This window comes from Xiphophorus maculatus, chromosome 9 (genome assembly GCF_002775205.1).
Source record: "Xiphophorus maculatus strain JP 163 A chromosome 9, X_maculatus-5.0-male, whole genome shotgun sequence".
Classification (NCBI taxonomy): Eukaryota; Metazoa; Chordata; class Actinopteri; order Cyprinodontiformes; family Poeciliidae; genus Xiphophorus; species Xiphophorus maculatus.
This window is the reverse complement of record NC_036451.1, coordinates 6,959,198-6,976,360: the sequence shown is the minus strand read 5'-3', so window position 1 is coordinate 6,976,360 and position 17,163 is coordinate 6,959,198. Positions and strand designations below refer to the sequence as shown.

The 17,163-nt window shown below is 37.7% G+C and overlaps 2 protein-coding genes across 2 annotated transcripts; one reads left to right on the top strand and one right to left on the bottom strand.

Annotated features, from left to right (window-relative positions):
• The first annotated feature begins 901 nt into the window (after positions 1-901).
• On the top strand, positions 902-8,007 carry ndufs7 (NADH:ubiquinone oxidoreductase core subunit S7). The gene is made up of 8 exons (XM_005800851.3): positions 902-947; positions 2,368-2,404; positions 2,782-2,856; positions 2,943-3,063; positions 4,049-4,228; positions 5,759-5,805; positions 6,649-6,737; positions 7,584-8,007. The coding sequence occupies exons 1-8, from the start codon at positions 932-934 to the stop codon at positions 7,679-7,681; spliced, it is 663 nt and encodes a 220-aa protein (XP_005800908.1). The 5' UTR covers positions 902-931; the 3' UTR covers positions 7,682-8,007.
• Positions 8,008-12,017: 4,010 nt separating this feature from the next.
• On the bottom strand, positions 12,018-16,311 carry gamt (guanidinoacetate N-methyltransferase). The gene is made up of 6 exons (XM_005800850.3): positions 16,029-16,311; positions 14,881-15,026; positions 14,728-14,791; positions 14,442-14,509; positions 13,586-13,696; positions 12,018-12,273 (listed from the first exon to the last, which is right to left on the bottom strand). The coding sequence occupies exons 1-6, from the start codon at positions 16,204-16,206 to the stop codon at positions 12,133-12,135; spliced, it is 708 nt and encodes a 235-aa protein (XP_005800907.1). The 5' UTR covers positions 16,207-16,311; the 3' UTR covers positions 12,018-12,132.
• Between the last annotated feature and the right edge of the window lie 852 nt (positions 16,312-17,163).

Sequence of the window (17,163 nt, the reverse complement as noted above, 5' to 3'; positions counted from 1 at the left end):
ACCTAAATTAACCTGTTTATCTCTTTCTTCAACACAAAACTGCTCTTTCATTCTGCTGATCAATCTGCAGAAAACATGGAACAAAAACTAAATTCAGCTTAAAGTTAGAATTTTGTCACAGCGGTACCATCAATACTTCAAAGATTTACACAGCACACATGAAAGGTTTGTAAATGTGAGGATGAATTTTTCTGTATTGTGACAACACCTGAAAGCATCTGAACCAGTAGAACCAGTAAGCAGCTCACCTGTAAATATCTGGGTTACTCAATACCAAACCCTAACCACAGGGTAAAATACTGTTAAACACATAAAACTCCACTGCTGAGTTTTGTACAAATTGTATAAAACTTTGTATAGAAAAATTTCAGACAGGTCTGGCACATTGAATACATTCACATTAGTGCTCCATTAGTGCTTACTTTATTTCTTGGCATTTCATTCAATTTAAAGTTGGAAGGTTATTCTTATTCTGATAACTGTTTTATGCCTTAATAATTTCTTATTTTTTCTGTATTTAAAGGAGTTCATTGTTAAACACCTATGTTGTCTTAAATGATTCTTATAAATTATGTATATAATGTATTCCCTGAACTAAGGATCCCCTACAATAAGCTGGAGTGTTTCTAGAAGGAAAGATGCATGTTTAAGTTTACCTTGTGCACATTTTCATTTTCCCCCAGAATGAACTGACTTTAATTTAATTCCTGCATAAATCGTACTTTTACATCCTCAAATCTCTGAACCTAAGCCTCAATTTTTTCACTAAATAAAAGCTGACTAGACTTTTTTTATCCTGCCTTTGGATGTGGTGCTTTTTATAAGTATTTTTCTGAATCATTATTCACGTATTGTGAGGCAGCAGCGCCATCTACCGGTTGAAGTCACACATGCACCGGAAGAGACCCTGGATGTAACCAGACTATCAAAGATGGCGGCGCTGGTGGGTAGGTAATGTTTTGATTAAACCCTTTCACGTTTATTTTCAACATTATTGACGTCACTGGATTAATGTTGCCTTTGATATTTAAAATTAAGTTCAGAAATGTGCAGTATCTGGGTTTGTGACAATGCAGGAGGTTGTATTTGTAACTTTTAGAGACGTGGTACACTGACCTTGCTCCGTCTGCTTTAGCCAAGCGGCTAATAAGGGTTAGCTGGGACAGAGAGTTACATGATGAGTCCCAGCTGAAAACCCAACATTACAGCTATAATTTTAAACGATGTGACTGTTTTAAATACGCTAACGTGATTTTTGATGCATTAATTTTAAATTTTATAGTTGGTTTGTGTAAATATGGCGTAAATAAAGATTTTTCACTCGTTTTGCTTATATTGTTGGAACCAAACTTATCGGGAAAACGGTTCTAGTTTACATGTTTCGTCTGCAATTGTAATAAAAACTGCAAGTAATAGCAATTGAAAGCTTTAATAAAATCAGCCAGATATGGTGAACATATCGGCATGGATATAAGACAATGAAATAACTCAGTTACATAGTTTTGCATCATTAGTTTATGTAAAATTATCAGCTGTGATTGGCTTTCATATAAAATGCAGTGCGAGAGTTTTACATTTTCACCACCTATAATTTCACACCAGTCCTCAAAACTATTGAATAAACAAACAGAATAGTGTTACTTTATGAAGGTATGACAACATGTTAATGTGTAAAGTAATATTTAAAACTGGACGCATTTATTACTTTCTTACAATTATAATTAGTTTTTTATCCTGAGTATTGAAACGCTTCATTACTGAACATTAAGAATGATCTATGATGTTGTTAAATAAGATGTAAAAATACTCTCAGACTTTATTTGTAATTTTGAATACCTTTGAATTAGTTGTATAGATTTGATCAATTCCTCAGACAAAAGGGAGTAGACAAATTAAAATATTAAGTTTGTATTTTTATTTATTTTTCCATATTGTAAATAAACTAACTGAATAAAAATCTTTATTCATCCTGATATGTAGAAATTAAATTAATTATGCCAGGAAGCACCTCAAATTAACTGCCCCATTTGGATAGTACAAAAAAAAAAAAACAATTTAAGTTTTCATTTCACCTTACTGTAAAACATATTGCTGATTTGTGACCAATTTATTTTATTATGAATTACATCATTATGATAATTATTATTACTACTACTTGACAGTAAACTGACTTAAAGTGTTATTTAAGAGACATTAAGAATATATTCACATTTGATTAATGTAAGAGATGTCACAAGCAACCTTGGTTTACAGTTGTGAGCTCCAGATTACACTTTTTATTATATATTATATTGTATAACAACATTTGGATATGAATTTGTGGAGTTTTTATTTATTTTTTGTTTACAAAATGCCTTTATTTTGCAGCACCTCGCCTGGCTCTGTTTGGCTCTTTTTCAACCAGGTAAAAACCCTGTAATCTTGCTACCTGTTGGCTGACTCTGTCCCTCCTGCTGTTTTGTGCCTTGCAACATAAGAGCTTGTTTTAGGAAACGACTTTGTATTTTTGGGAGTGGAGTCAGATGGTCTTCAGTCATAGAAAATGATCCATGGTGAAAAGCAAATACAGAAACATTTGCTGTTTTCTGCTGACAGCTGCAGTGTTCAGCTTGTCTGCCTTCCAGAGGAATCGCCTAGTTAAGCTCGAATGCATCACGAAGTTTAGAGACTCAGAAGAAATAAGTCCTTCCATCTGTCCTTCTCACATGCTCCCTTATAGCGATAGTGTCCTTCTATTTCTCATTTATATGCTCAAGTAATTTCTTTCTCCTTTTCCATTAGGCCAATTTCAGTTTTTGCTATTCAGCAGAAATGTCTCCACAGCAGCGCTAAAGGTGATAATAGCACCAGCACAAGGTGAGCTTAACCAGGGGACTGACGTAACACACACCGGGTCACCATGAGGCACATGTTAAATGGCTCCTCTGTCTCTGTGTTTGCAGTCTTGTGCCAGTCAGAGAGAAAAGCACAGCTGTGGCTGCAGCCAAGCCAGCAGCAGCGGCCAGCAGCAAGGCGGACTATGTGGTGGCGAAGCTTGACGATCTGGTCAACTGGGCCCGCAGAGTCAGTATCTGAGAAATCGCTGATTTGGATTAGATTTACAGTGTTGGTTGTTGCATCCCTGACATCCACTATATTGGCAAAACCCATAGACACACTGCATGTTTATATTTACTTCCCAAAATGATACATTTTCTACAAATGTTACAAATGTTTGCAGATCTTTGTCTATATTTTGCTAATTAAATAAGAAAGCACAATTTCACTATTGCTGTGTTTCCATCAAATATAAAATGGCTACAAACAAGAAAATCTACGGATAATAATAGAAATAATGACAATTGTAAATAGCAACCAGACATACAGCATCAGAATAAATACCAACTTCTTGCCAATGTACACCTATAAACTCTTCTTTATCTGTGTTATATAACAATAAATATAATGAGGTTATATTCATCATTCATCATCTATCAGCCATCGGAGGAAACTTCAGCCACTTATTCAGGTGTTGGAACAACAAGCCCCTTGTATGTGGGAGCTGCTACGTATGCAACGTTTTGGGGAAACTGAATTTGTCGTTTGGTAACTGAATGCAGTTTAATTTTAAACAGTAGTACCACAATAACCATCAAAACCCATTAACAGTTTATCGTGTCTACACACTAATTGCAACCACAACTTACAAACATGGCAACCTTACAAATCCACAGATGTGCTGTGGTGGCGCAGGGGTTAAGCACAACCCACATAAGGAGGCCTTAGTCCTTGACGTGGCTGTCGCAGGTTCGATTCCCGGCCTGGCGACCTTTGCCGCCTGTCTTACCCCTTCTCTCATTACCCACTTTCCTGTCAATTAACTATCAAATAAAGGCCACTGGAGCCAATAAAACCTTTAAAAAAAAACCTTACAAATCCACTCTTAAAATAAAAATAAACCTGTAATATCTACAGTAACATCAGGTTTCACTTACTTTTTGCATTTTGTTTCATCAAGATGTTGATTAAATAAATATTGCTTTATTCTGTGCTTCGTTTCTCCCATCAGAGCTCTCTGTGGCCCATGACCTTTGGCTTGGCGTGCTGCGCTGTGGAGATGATGCACATGGCGGCCCCTCGTTACGACATGGACCGCTTCGGAGTCGTGTTCAGAGCGAGTCCTCGACAGGCTGATGTCATGATTGTGGCGGGAACTCTGACCAATAAGATGGCTCCGGCTCTGCGGAAGGTGAGAGGATGGAAAGTCTCATAAATAAATGTTGAATTTTAGGTTGTTTTTACTCCTGATAATCCAGGAGACATGGTTCGATTCGGGACCAAAATTGCAACATTTGCTACATTTTCACACTGCACTGTATCAAATGATCCAAATGCTTCAATAAACTTATTCCCCTCCTCACCCTTTTTTTGGCACTGAAGCAAGAACTACTGAAAAAACTAAACAAAAACCTCTGAATAAGACACTGAGGGCAACTTCCTTCTTTACAATATGTAATAAAAATGGAGTTGAGTCAGATTTTAGCAGTTGTAGGATTTCACTTTTGTCTTTGGTAAAAGACCACGAGCCATTCCTCCCGCTGGTGTTAGACTCTCACGCTTGTTTAGGTTGTATTTACCCAGAATCCCCTGCATTATAGCCCACTTCCTGCTTTTGGGGCAGACTCTGGTTTGTTTGGTGTTTATTTATCCAGACTTCCCTTCAACTGAACCAAGACAGAGATTTTAGACGGACCAGAGTTCACATTTTTAGTCCCCAAACAAAGCAGACTTTCTATTCAAACTAAATGGATCATAAATCCATTTAAAGGAGACCTGTTATGCAAAATTAACTTTTTGCATGTCTTTTTTACTTCCATTTGTTTCTCAACTGCTTCTAAAATCATGCAAAACATTTAAATTGTTTTACCGTTGCATGCACTGTACAATGGCTGCTGGAAAAGACAGATGTTTTGTTGTTGACTTACCACAGGCAATGAGAGGAACAGATTTGACAAAGAGTTTGGATTGTTTGACACATTGCAGTGTGAAAGCGAACCACACAAGCTGAAAATGTAACAAATGTTGCAATTTTGGTCACCAACTGAACAACGTCTACTGGACTATCAGGAGTGAAAACAGCCTAAAATTAGACTTTCCAACTTGTTGGTTGTTCTGCTTCTCAAAGATGTATAATGTGTATAGTTGTATAATTGTGCATCTGTTTGCAGCCATTTTCTTGTGCGAGTGTTGAGCTGGGGGCGTGGCCAGCAGCAGCCAATTGGATTTAAAGTGACAAGGAGCCCTAAACAGATTGTTGTGAAAGGAGCTCAATATACTAACCAGACTATAATCTAATTATCTAAGAGTGAGTTTGTGTGAAAAAATGTCATGAACATGTTTTGTTTATCCCATAAACAAACCTCATGGAGGCAGAATAGGTCACCTTTAAATAGCATTTTAAGAATTGGCCAAACATTGACAGATTGACGCATGAAATCCAGATCAATAATAATCCTCGTCTGAGATTATGTGACCTCTTCTTTTAGAGGTCTAATAGAAAAGCGTAGTTTTGTTTTCAGCCTGTAAACACCAACAGTAGCATCAGTCAGACCGAATCACAGCGATGGGAACAGTATAGCTGTGTTAAAGCGGGCTGGATTAGGAGCAGCCTGTTGATGGATTGGCAGAGCGGCGTGGAGCTTCTCTCCAGCTGAATATACAGATTAATTCTGACTCAGACTTGTGTAACTACAGCTAAAAGACTCCTTCCATCCAACAGGTGTACGACCAGATGCCTGAGCCCAGATACGTAATTTCCATGGGAAGGTGAGTTATTCCTTCATGTTGTTGAATCAGAAGAGTCGCAGTCGAGATATTTTGATCCACTCTAAGGGTGGACGACATGGGCTTTGAATTTTATCACAATGTTTTTGTGGCACTATTTTGACAATGACAAAAATTATGATTAAATAATTTTATTTATTACCTTTTGTTTAGGTAGCCAAAGCACCGCAAACACAAATCCTTCTCTTGAAAAACATTCCCGTTTGTAGCAGGCTTCTTCAGGACGCCACTTACTTAAAGAAGTGTGAATTTTATCACTAACCTGCACACAGTAACTGCATTTAATCATAGTTTTGCATTTACGAACAGTGGTGAAAATAATAAAAACAATAACATTCCCTATAATCCTGTCAGTTTGCTTTGGTTTTCAACATCCTTAATATGAATTTAAAGATTTTTAAAACGTAATTTGGTAAAAAATTAAACAGATTTCATATGGTCTTACATGCTTGAACTAACAACTCTGAACTGTATTTAGGTCCATATTGTATAAATTGTAAATCTTATTTATTCACTTCAGGACGTCATGGTTCAAAGCAGAATGAGAAAATCACAGCTAAAAAAGCTATTGGGACCCAAAATGCTCAATTTATTACCTATTAAAGTAAAGTAATAGACAATAAATTGTTTTCTTTAGAAAATGTTAAAGATGTTGCATTCAGAATTATTTATCACATGGTGGCAGTATTGGCCATCATATCAGGGTTAAAGCTGAAGTTAAACTTCAAACCCATCTGTGTGATGCACTCTTTGGTTTTTGCATATATCATTTTGTCTCTAGACAGACTAAAAATGTTTAACGTTTTTCTGATTTCGTTCCTGTAGTTGTGCTAACGGAGGAGGTTACTACCACTACTCCTACGCTGTGGTGCGAGGCTGTGACCGGATCGTACCGGTGGACATTTATGTTCCAGGTAGGGTTAAGATTTATGTTCAGTGACATAAAACGGTGATTTTTGCATAGTTTAAAATAAACAATAATCAAAATAAACAAAAAAACATGCATGTATTGCTCTGTGCAGTGAGTCTCACATTTTGGGCTGAAATAAAGTTTTATTTAAATTCTAATTTAATGATATGTATAATTTAATTCTTAAAAACTAAATCCTTGAATCTTCACGTTAAACTAGGTCTGCAGCTAACAGTTATTTTAGTAATCTATTATTCTATCCATTAGTCTGATCAATAATCAAGCAATTTGGAGGGAAAATGAACAAACTGCAATTTTTTTCTTTTAACATCTTAAACCTTTTCATATAATATCAAGAATACAAATGAAAATAAGAAATTAATCATTTTACTGGCTAAAGTGCAATAATATAGCATTCCTTTAGTGTACGTTTGATCATTTTTTAGCATCTCCATCTAAAAAAAATACTAAATAAATACTTAGATTCAGAAAGCTGTATCTAAGTATTTATTCAAAGTCCACCCAGCCATTTTTTGGTTATAAGTTCATATTTTTTGGTGTTAGGAAAATGAGCCATTTCTCACGAATGTCCCCAGCGAAACCCAGGCCGTTACTTAGCAACCCCAGCAGAGCTCCACCCGTCACCTAGCAACCCAAGCCGAGCTCCAGATCTGTTTGATCAGCTGGTTTTACCGCTGAATTCGCTGTACAATGGCTGTTGGAAAAGACAAGTGTTTTGTTGTTTACTTCCTATCCAAGAATAATTTTGTGCAGAAAATGTTTTGTATTGCTCAAAACCTGTTCCAGTAAGCATTATAGGTCACCTTTAATGGCTTCTTCTCGTTCCCAGGTTGTCCTCCCACAGCAGAAGCTCTCCTGTACGGCACTTTACAGCTGCAAAAGAAAATCAAACGAGAGAAGAAGTTAAGTATCTGGTACAGGAAGTGAGCGTGTAGTATATCTGTAAATCTGTGTGTAAATGTTGTACTTCTGGTTTCATTTGGGGCATTGCTCCTCTTCCACATAGAGCAGCAGAAAATTCAGTAAATGAAATATTGTAATTTATGCAAAGCTGCTTTTCATGAGACTCACCAGCTTCTGCTCTGTTTAGGTTTCTGGGTCTTTAAATCAGTGTTACTGTTTTAAAACACAATTTAAAGGCAAATCAGTTTAAGCAGCATTTATGACTCTACACATGGTTGTAAACAAAACAATTGATGCACCACAATATAGTAAATGTTATCTCCAATAAATTTTGATTCACAAAAATCAAGGATTGTTGCTTTTGTCATTTTTGCAACGACTAATTTTTGTTTGACACAAAATAATGAACAATTGAATTAGTTATTTCTTTGTCACGATAAAATAAATTATAAGTAATTAAAAAAAATTAGCTTGCAAATATCTTAATGCATTAATTAAATACATAAGTAGATAATTATATATATGAAAATTATTCAAAGTTGTGTTGCACTCCATAAATTTGATGGTTTCTGCTAGAATTTTGACCCATTCCTCCTGACAGAAAACTGACCTAAAACAGGAATTTTAAAATAAATGTATTTTTGCACTTTGACTTATCTGGTTTTAACTTTGTTTAATTCATCACTGACACAATTGTTGAATTACCCACATCATATTAATGCCTTAAAATAGTCTTTCTCAACGGGGCGGTTTTGTTCTTGGAAGGTCTGTTTAATCTAATATACTGAATGTATTTTTCTCTCATGGGACTTTTATGTCAGGCAAAAGTTTGAGTCACAGGCACATATCTTCATTGTATCCTGTGACTTACTGCTAATATATCATGCTAGCTAGCTGGCATTTCTCAAACTATAATGGGTAAATGCAAATTTACCCAGTTAAATTCCATTCATAATGGTCTTTTAAGTTCTTAGAAAGTCTTACATGAGTTGAGTCAGTAACATATGTAAAAACCCTGATTATGTTTTAGAGTCTTGCACTTTTTAACTTCCATAAAAGAAAAGTTAACGATGAAAATCATTTTCTAGAATCTAGCATCTTCAGCCATAGATGCTTCACTGCATGCTTGATCATTGTAAAAGTAGAAGATTTATTTATGCAACACGCATTTGAACCTACAAATATTCACTTACATTTGTTGTTGGGAGAGTTTATGAGTCATGCATTCACTTTGTGTTATTGCTCCTGGCTGCTCTGGTTCTTCAGCTGCGAACATATCAGACAATATACTCTTTATGGTTTTAACAGAACCGCATTTTGTTACTGAATGCAATTTTAATGCATCATCACTGAATCAGCCGAATTGAACTGAATTCAGACATATTCTCTACAGTTCCCTCCCTTGTCCTGTTATATATTACTTTAAATGAACACGCAGTCCTGATTCAGATCTGTGAGCCGCCAGCAGCTGTGGTTTCCCACCAGAGAGCAGTCTGCTGTTGCATCATCCATCCGTCTAATGATTAATGGCTCCTCGCCAGGTGGTTACTTGTTCCTACGTGTTCACTCTTTAATCTCACCTTACACTTACCTCCAACCATAAATTCAGACATCCGTCCTATACTCGGTTGTTACAGACAGTTTAAGTGACGGTATTTAAATGCAAAACTATTCGTACGCGTACATTTCTTTGTCATGCTGCAGCCAAACTTCAATGTGTTTTGTTAGGATTTTATGTGGCAGGCGAAGAGCCTTTTTTTAAAATCCTATTTCTCCATTAATCGTCAGAATAATAATCGACTACTAAAACAATCCTTAGGTGCAGGTCTAAACCTATTTTAAAAACAAGAATCGTTTTCAGCTGACGTTGGTAAGCCATTGTGGAAGGTCAGAAGAATCACTTCATGGTAAATCTACCACATTTTCTGCAGGCTTGATGGGCATTTTTCATAGTTATTTTTATTTTAACCCTTTACATCACCACTCATATTTACGTAGGTATTTATGCAAAAATATTTCCTAATTTATCTCGCTTTTATTTTCAAAAATATTCACCGACATATTTGTGCAGATTTATAGATAGTACCTCATTTATATATTTAAGATTTTTATTTCAGAAACGTCCCATTCAAACTCTTGTTTGCGTTTAAAACCACATTTGAAATCTCCACCCTGGGAAGGTTTTTACTGAGCCAGCATTGTTGTTTTCAGGTTTATAAATAACACAAGTACTGCAGACGGGGAACATCTTGCATTATAACTGCAACAAAGCATGTTTTTGTCCCATTCCATCAGTAATCATTTCACAGCTTAGACTTGGAGTGGGTGCATTCATGACAGGAGGCGTGCTGGGTGATGTAAGACCTGGAAACAGGTGAGTCTGATGTTGGAGGTATTTCTACTAGACAGGAAATTAAAACCAGTTCACGAATTTTCTGACAGAAGAAAATCTAATAACATCAGCTATGACAAATATAGGGCTGAAATAATTGATCGTGATTAATCGATTATTGAAGTGAACGTCAGCTAATTTAGCAATCAATCATTAATTTAACCAAAACTATATAAAAAATATATTTTGCATTTAAGAAAATAAATATTTGTAATATTTTCTCTATAGAACTCCTAAAGTGACAAAAACAACTTCACCTTGTTCAAATTCTATTAAAAAAATTAAGCACCTTTCCTAATTATTAATCATTTACTTAAAAAAACCCAACAGATCAGCCCTACATTGTATTGATATTAAATTAAATAGAAATGGCTGTGCTAGATGTAGTTTTTCAAATGCATCCTTTGCTACAAATGATCAAACATACACTAAAAGAATGCTGTTTTTGAATTTAAGGCAATAAAATGCATATTTTATTTAAAATAGAAATTGAATTGTTTATTTGCATCTTTTTCTTTATTTCTAATATTGTTTAAAAAAGCTTAAGTATAAAATCTGCAAAGTGGCATTTTTTAAGTCCAGCTGATAGATTGATAACCAACCAGTCTACATGTGTTTTGTGGACTTGGAGAAGGCGTTCGACCGTGTCCCTCGGGGAGCCCTGTGGGGGGTTCTCCGGGAGTATGGGGTACCGGGCCCTTTGATACGGGCTGTCAGGTCCCTGTATGACCGGTGTCAGAGTCTGGTCCGCATTGCCGGCAGTAAGTCGGGCTCGTTTCCGGTGAGAGTTGGACTCCGCCAGGGCTGCCCTTTGTCACCGATTCTGTTCATCACTTTCATGGACAGAATTTCTAGGCGCAGCCAAGGTGTTGAGGGGATCCGATTTGGTGGCCTTAGGATCTCATCTCTGCTTTTCGCAGACGATGTGGTCCTTTTGGCTTCATCAGATCGTGATCTGCAGCTCTCGCTGGAGCGGTTCGCAGCCGAGTGTGAAGCGGCCGGGATGGGGATCAGTGCCTCCAAATCCGAGGCCATGGTCTTGAGCCGGAAAAGGGTAGAGTGCCTTCTCCGGGTCAGGGGGGGTGTCCTGCCCCAAGTGGAGGAGTTTAAGTATCTCGGGATCTTGTTCACGAATGGGGGAAGAAGGGAGCGGGAGATCGACAGGCGGATTGGCGCAGCGTCTGCTGTCAAGCGGGCGCTGTACCGGTCCGTCGTGGTGAAGAGAGAGCTGAGCCAAAAAGCGAAGCTCTCGATTTACCGGTCGATCTACGTTCCCACCCTCATCTATGGTCATGAGCTTTGGGTCATGACCGAAAGAACGAGATCGCGGATACAAGCGGCCGAAATGGGTTTTCTCCGTAGGGTGGCTGGGCTCTCCCTTAGAGATAGGGTGAGAAGCTCAGTCATCCGGGAGGGACTCAGAGTAGAGCCGCTGCTCCTTCACATCGAGAGGAGCCAGTTGAGGTGGCTCGGGCATCTGGTCAGGATGCCTCCTGGACGCCTCCCTGGTGAGGTGTTCCTGGCACGTCCCACCGGGAGGAGGCCCCGGGGAAGACCCAGGACACGCTGGAGGGACTATGTCTCTCGGCTGGCCTGGGAACGCCTCGGGATTCCCCCGGAGGAGCTAGAAGAAGTGGCTGGGGAGAGGGAAGTCTGGGCCTCCCTTCTGAAGCTGCTACCCCCGCGACCCGACCTCGGATAAGCGGAAGAAGATGGATGGATGGATGGATGGATGGATGATAGATTGATAATTAAAATAATCGCTAATTGCAGCCCTTCTCTGTAAGTTCAGCACATCCACCCTTTATTCCCCTTTATGAATTTTTGATTTTATAAAAGTGGTCAAATGAAAAATGTATTCTTTTTTTATCTGATTGATTGATTAATCGTGAAAAATAACCAATAGAATAATTGATTACTAAAGTAATCATTAGTTGTAACCCTAAACAAATACAAAAAAAGATTAAATGCAGTCATGATGGAGTTTGTTTTATTAAAACGTTGTACAGTGAAATGCGTGATTGGCAGGAGACAAAAGGCACATCTGAATATAAAAAGGCTGGAGCAGCAGCGTCTTCGTCCTTTATTCTTTCACAATAGTGGGAGTGATCATCTTCTTGAAGGAGTAGTATTTGCATTCAATGGGTGGTTCAATGTCCATGGTGGTGGTGCTAATCTTCTCCTTCTTGAAGCCGGCCTCGAGCAGATGGGGCACCTGGGTTTCCTGAAAATCATTAACAGAGACAGAGAGAGGCGGTTGGCGTGCGGTCCAATCCGGTTTATCGGCAGAAACCTTGACATGACAGCAGCAGGTAACTCAGGTGAACTCAGTGATGTTTCCACTTGTGATAATAGTTGTTGCATTGGAAGCATCAGCATGTCCAAAGGAATCCAGATGCAAATTAGCTTCTGCTATAATCTGGTGCAGAAACTCAAATGGTGACATTTATGTTTGAGCTGTGCATTGTCCCTCGTAAAACAAAGATTATCATTATCACTAATGATAATTATGATTTGCATGTTTTAAAAGCAGAGATCCCCCAACTACAGCTTTCCAAAGCTACGTCCCCAACTTTTTTAGATGCATGTCTGCTCCAACGCAGCTGAGTCAAATTATCGCATCACCTCTTCAGCGTCAAGTTTAAGACTGGAACAATTAATCGGATTGATCATGATGAATCGATTGTAGAAATAATCGTCAACTAATCTAGAATCAATCCTAACTTGAGCATACAGACTAAAAAAAAGCCATTTGCTGAAAGAACAGTGCAGTAATTAAATCAAAACTTTACAAATACATGCATTTTGTACTAAGATATAAAAACCCTTCTTTGTATGTAAATATGTTTAACCTAGAACTCTTCAAGTGACATTGTTTTAATGTCAGCTGTTTCAAATTCTGTAAAAATGAAAAATAAAACTCATATTAAGCACATTTTACAAATCAATTATTAATCGGTTAATCAAAAAAAAAAAAGAAATAAACAGACTAGCCCCACACTGGATTGATATTTCAAAAATAAAAGGCTGGACTTTTCAAATGTTGATGTTAAAAATATTTTTTTCACAAATGATCAAGAATACACTAAAGAAAAGCTTTTATTGCATTTTAGGCAGTAAAATTTTTATTTTCTTATTTAAATGGAACTGATTTGTTGATTTGTATTTTCATGTGTTCCTAATATTGTATAAAAAGGCTAAACTAGTCAAATTAAAAATCGGCAGAATGTGCCAAATGTTTTATTCAATTAACCGTCACAATAATCGATTTCCAAAATACTCATCAGTTGGAGCTCTAACCATCTAAAAGCTGCAGAATCGTAGCCCTGGAGTTGGAGTTGGCTTAATATGAGGGTCCTGCTAAAGTATGTAGTGAATTTATACGACCAAATTGTCTTATAAAAACTGCTTTTATGTTTCGGTTGCGTAGCTGCATCATGGGAGGTAATTCAGGGGAATTGTTGTAGAGAAGCGGACGACAATCAGAGTCCAAACATGGAGGATTTGATTTTGATTAGATCATCAAGGTGACAAACCTGGAACATTTTCTCAATGTTGTCGTATTTTTCCTTGAGCAGTTCACCCCAGGAGGTCAAGTTGCAGTAGGTGAGGACGCCTCCAGGTTTGAGCATCCTGTGAGCGTGACCCTGCAGGTAAAGAAACCACACGGTCAATTTTCCCTTCATAGACAAAAAAAGAAAAGAATAAGATGGTCTGGGGTCTCATTGGGCTCCGACTACAATTCATCCTACAGCTCAATAATAACATAATAAACACAGCTAAGACAGAAGCTGTTTGTAAATGTATTTGACTAAACTGAAATTATATAAAACTGAAGAGACCTTAAGGAGACACATTATGCAAAAGTCACATTTTGCATGTTTTTATACGTTCATTTAGGTCTCGACTGCTTCTATAAACCGGCCAAACTTGTTTTTGGGCAATATGTTAATATTTTTTGGTGTCTGAAAAACAAGCCATTTCAAAAATATTCCAATTGTTGAGTTACAATCGACGGGGGCTGCGCTGTTACCTAGCAACTCCAGCCCATCACCTATGGCTACTGGAAAAGACATGTGTTTAGTTGTTGATTTCGTATCCAGAAACCACTTGCTGCATTCTTGATGGTTGTGCAGGAAGCTCTACTAATGCTTTTCAAAGGAGCTCAATATAGGCTGAACTGAGCAGACTGATATCTCATAAACTAAGAATGATTTTGTGCAAAAAATGAACTAAAATGTAAAACAAACCTCTGCTGCTGTATTTAAAAAATAAAATAATTATAGGAATTATCGTTATTTTTACCATTAGCTTTAAATAGAACCAACAAAATGGCTGGAGAGCTTCAGCTGCAGGTTCAGCTTAGAAATTTAGCTTCTTTCAGTCACCTACCTTAATGAAATCAAACTGGTGAGTGTGCCATGTTTCCTCTGAGAGAGGATATGTGTCATAGAGAATACCTGAAAGAGAAGGCAGAGGTGGCAGCATGCATCATGCAGTCCAATTTATTTATTTATTCTTTCATTTTTATCATTTCTTCTCTAAAGGCATGCTTTCATTTTAGTTCATGATGTCACAGGTTACAGATAAAAACGTCCATGGAGCCTAGCTCTGCTCCAGCGTTCCTATTCCCAGTAATTTATATATTTATGGCTAGTTGCGTCAGGAAATGTCTCACCATCAAAGTGATTGTCTGGCAGGGTTGGAACAACGTTTTCCCAGAGACCCTTCAGAGGGACGACCTGCAGGAGGGAAAAAAAGAGGCTCACTAGCACCTTATTTTACCAACTTTCCATTCTCAGTTATCACTGAACTGACTGAGCTTAATGACCTTGTGAGGCTGAGACTTGGCCCAGTTCTCCAGACGGGCAAATACTCCATCGTTGCACTCGATGATCCAGTGCTCCTCGATGGGGAAGGACTCCACCTTCGTGGCAGCGATGGCCATGCCGAAACCGATCTCCAGAACCCGACCGCCTGTCAGACAAACAGAACCAAACTTTTCATCTGTTCCCTGCTAGTACAACATTTACAAAACCCAGCAAAATTGTCAGTATTCTACTTTATGTGTGATTTATTACTCTGTAGGGCATTGAGAGGAAGTGGTTACACAGAAATGTCAAGGAATAGTTATAAAACTTAATGCTTAACTCTTATTTAATGATTGAAAAATCTTTAAATTGCTTTCAGATCATCAGAAATATTTATATTTGCTTATATTTTTGCAACCTCCAGAAAATTTGTTCTGATGAGGTACAGAATTTGCTTCCAAATAATAAAAAAAACTTTACAATGTAGATATTTTACATGCATTTCAACATCAATCAAGAAATAAACTGAATATATAATTTACACTGTGCAAGTTAAACTTGAATTTTAAACTTTTTTGCATTCTTTGAAACATCTGGATCAGTCTGGCTTTCAAAGATGAAAGTATGTGAGTAGAAATGCTCTCTGCCCCCTGCAGATTTCTTGGCCTTTTCCCAGTAGTGAAGTAACAGCTGCTGCAGTACTCACCAACACAGAGCACCATGCTTCTCACACTAACATGTGTTTCACCATTACAGAGTCAAAGCAACTGTAAACTTCTTTTGGTTAATAGAAAATAAGTTTACAGATTTACACATATAAATGATTAACTTTTTATATATATTCTAACACAAAAAAATTGTTTTTGCATGTACTTCCATTCTTTAAATCTACTTTTTGTAGTTTTATAGTCCTCTTACACATTAGCGTTCTAACAAAAAATTAGCACGTTTATATTTTCAGCTGAGCTGACAGCACTTTTCTGTCAGACCGGCTTTTAAGTGTACACAAGAAAAAAAAAAGTGTGATTTTAAACCACATTCTTTTAGAATATTCTGTGTTGCTTTCTCTTTAAATGACAAGTTCGTGCAGTGTGAGTTCAATATCGGACAAGCTGCGCGGCAGAACGCGATGCCCGATAATACACATTCCTTCCGCGGCCGCTGTTACCTTTAGAAGCTGCAACGGTCGCCAGCGAGTGCATGTACGGGGTTTCCCAGCGTTCCATGACCGGCTTGCCCATGATCTCTAGGTGTGTGTCGGCCTCATTGTACCCGGCGTTAGCGTCGTGCCAGGAGGGCTTGCAGTCCTCTCCCTTGGTGAATATGGGCTGAGGAGCGGAGGTCATTTTGGTTTGCTGTCGTTGCGGTTGGCGGGCTCTGCTGGAGGGGTTTCTCTGACACAGAAGGGGGTGAAAGTGGAGGAGGCGGTGGTTTATATCGAGCTCACAACTGCTGACACCGCAATCGTGTGACTGGGGGTCAAAAAGCGCAAATACACGTTCCGAGATTTAAGAGTGGCCAAGATCCTCTGAAGACGAGATGGCTCACTCAGTGGGAAATAACGGATTATTATTATTGTTATATGTACCAGTTTGGTGGCTCCTGTGAACCAAACTTGAAAACTTTTAAAGTACTTGCAGGCTACTGTTTTTTCTGTTTTCAATTACAACACAAAATAATTTTAATGTTTTTACTTATTCAGCAACATTTAATGAATCAAACAACGGAGTCAGATTTCTATAAAAAAGGGGATCTTTAGATAATTGAAGATTCTAAACATAAGGGTGTCAGGTTTGCAGTGTCCATATTGTTGAATTTTTCTAGCATAGATCATAAAGTAATTTTTTTCTTTAAAGTAAATTGATGTTGCTAACCTCCCATTTTAAGAAAACAAAAAAAAACTACTGTAGAAAATTACAAATTGTGTCCATTTGCATCAGGTGCCTGTACTGGAGGGCCACATTTGTGCCATTCTTGAAATAACGTTTGGGTTGGGGGCCACAAATATAGATAGAAAAACAGAATGTCTTCAGTCAACGGCTTCTTCAAATTAGTTGTAATCTTTCCTTCCTGCAGCCATCACTATCTACAATAAATCTTTAATTAAGAGTTACAACAACATTTAATTTCTCTTTGGAATATATAAAGTATATTTTCACCGTTTGGACACCACTGGCCAATCCCTACTTGGATTTACTGTTCTATCACAGAAAACACCAATAACATACAGGTTTGTGGTTTTCAAATAAGAAAAAGTGCAATGATTTGAACATGAAATAAATCAAGAGGTTTTTCTCTTGTAA

What these genes read in the sequence shown, in the direction of transcription:
- gamt (XM_005800850.3), bottom strand. Translation starts at nt 16,206, where the DNA reads ATGACCTCCGCTCCTCAGCCCATATTCACCAAGGGAGAGGACTGCAAG. An exon ending in GCCAGACAATCACTTTGATG is followed by an intron (nt 14,510 to 14,727) that starts GTGAGACATTTC and finishes CTTCTCTTTCAG; the next exon opens with GTATTCTCTATGACACATAT. An exon ending in ACCAGTTTGATTTCATTAAG is followed by an intron (nt 13,697 to 14,441) that starts GTAGGTGACTGA and finishes CTTTACCTGCAG; the next exon opens with GGTCACGCTCACAGGATGCT.
- ndufs7 (XM_005800851.3), top strand. An exon ending in TGGTCAACTGGGCCCGCAGA is followed by an intron (nt 3,064 to 4,048) that starts GTCAGTATCTGA and finishes TTCTCCCATCAG; the next exon opens with AGCTCTCTGTGGCCCATGAC. An exon ending in TGGCTCCGGCTCTGCGGAAG is followed by an intron (nt 4,229 to 5,758) that starts GTGAGAGGATGG and finishes TCCATCCAACAG; the next exon opens with GTGTACGACCAGATGCCTGA.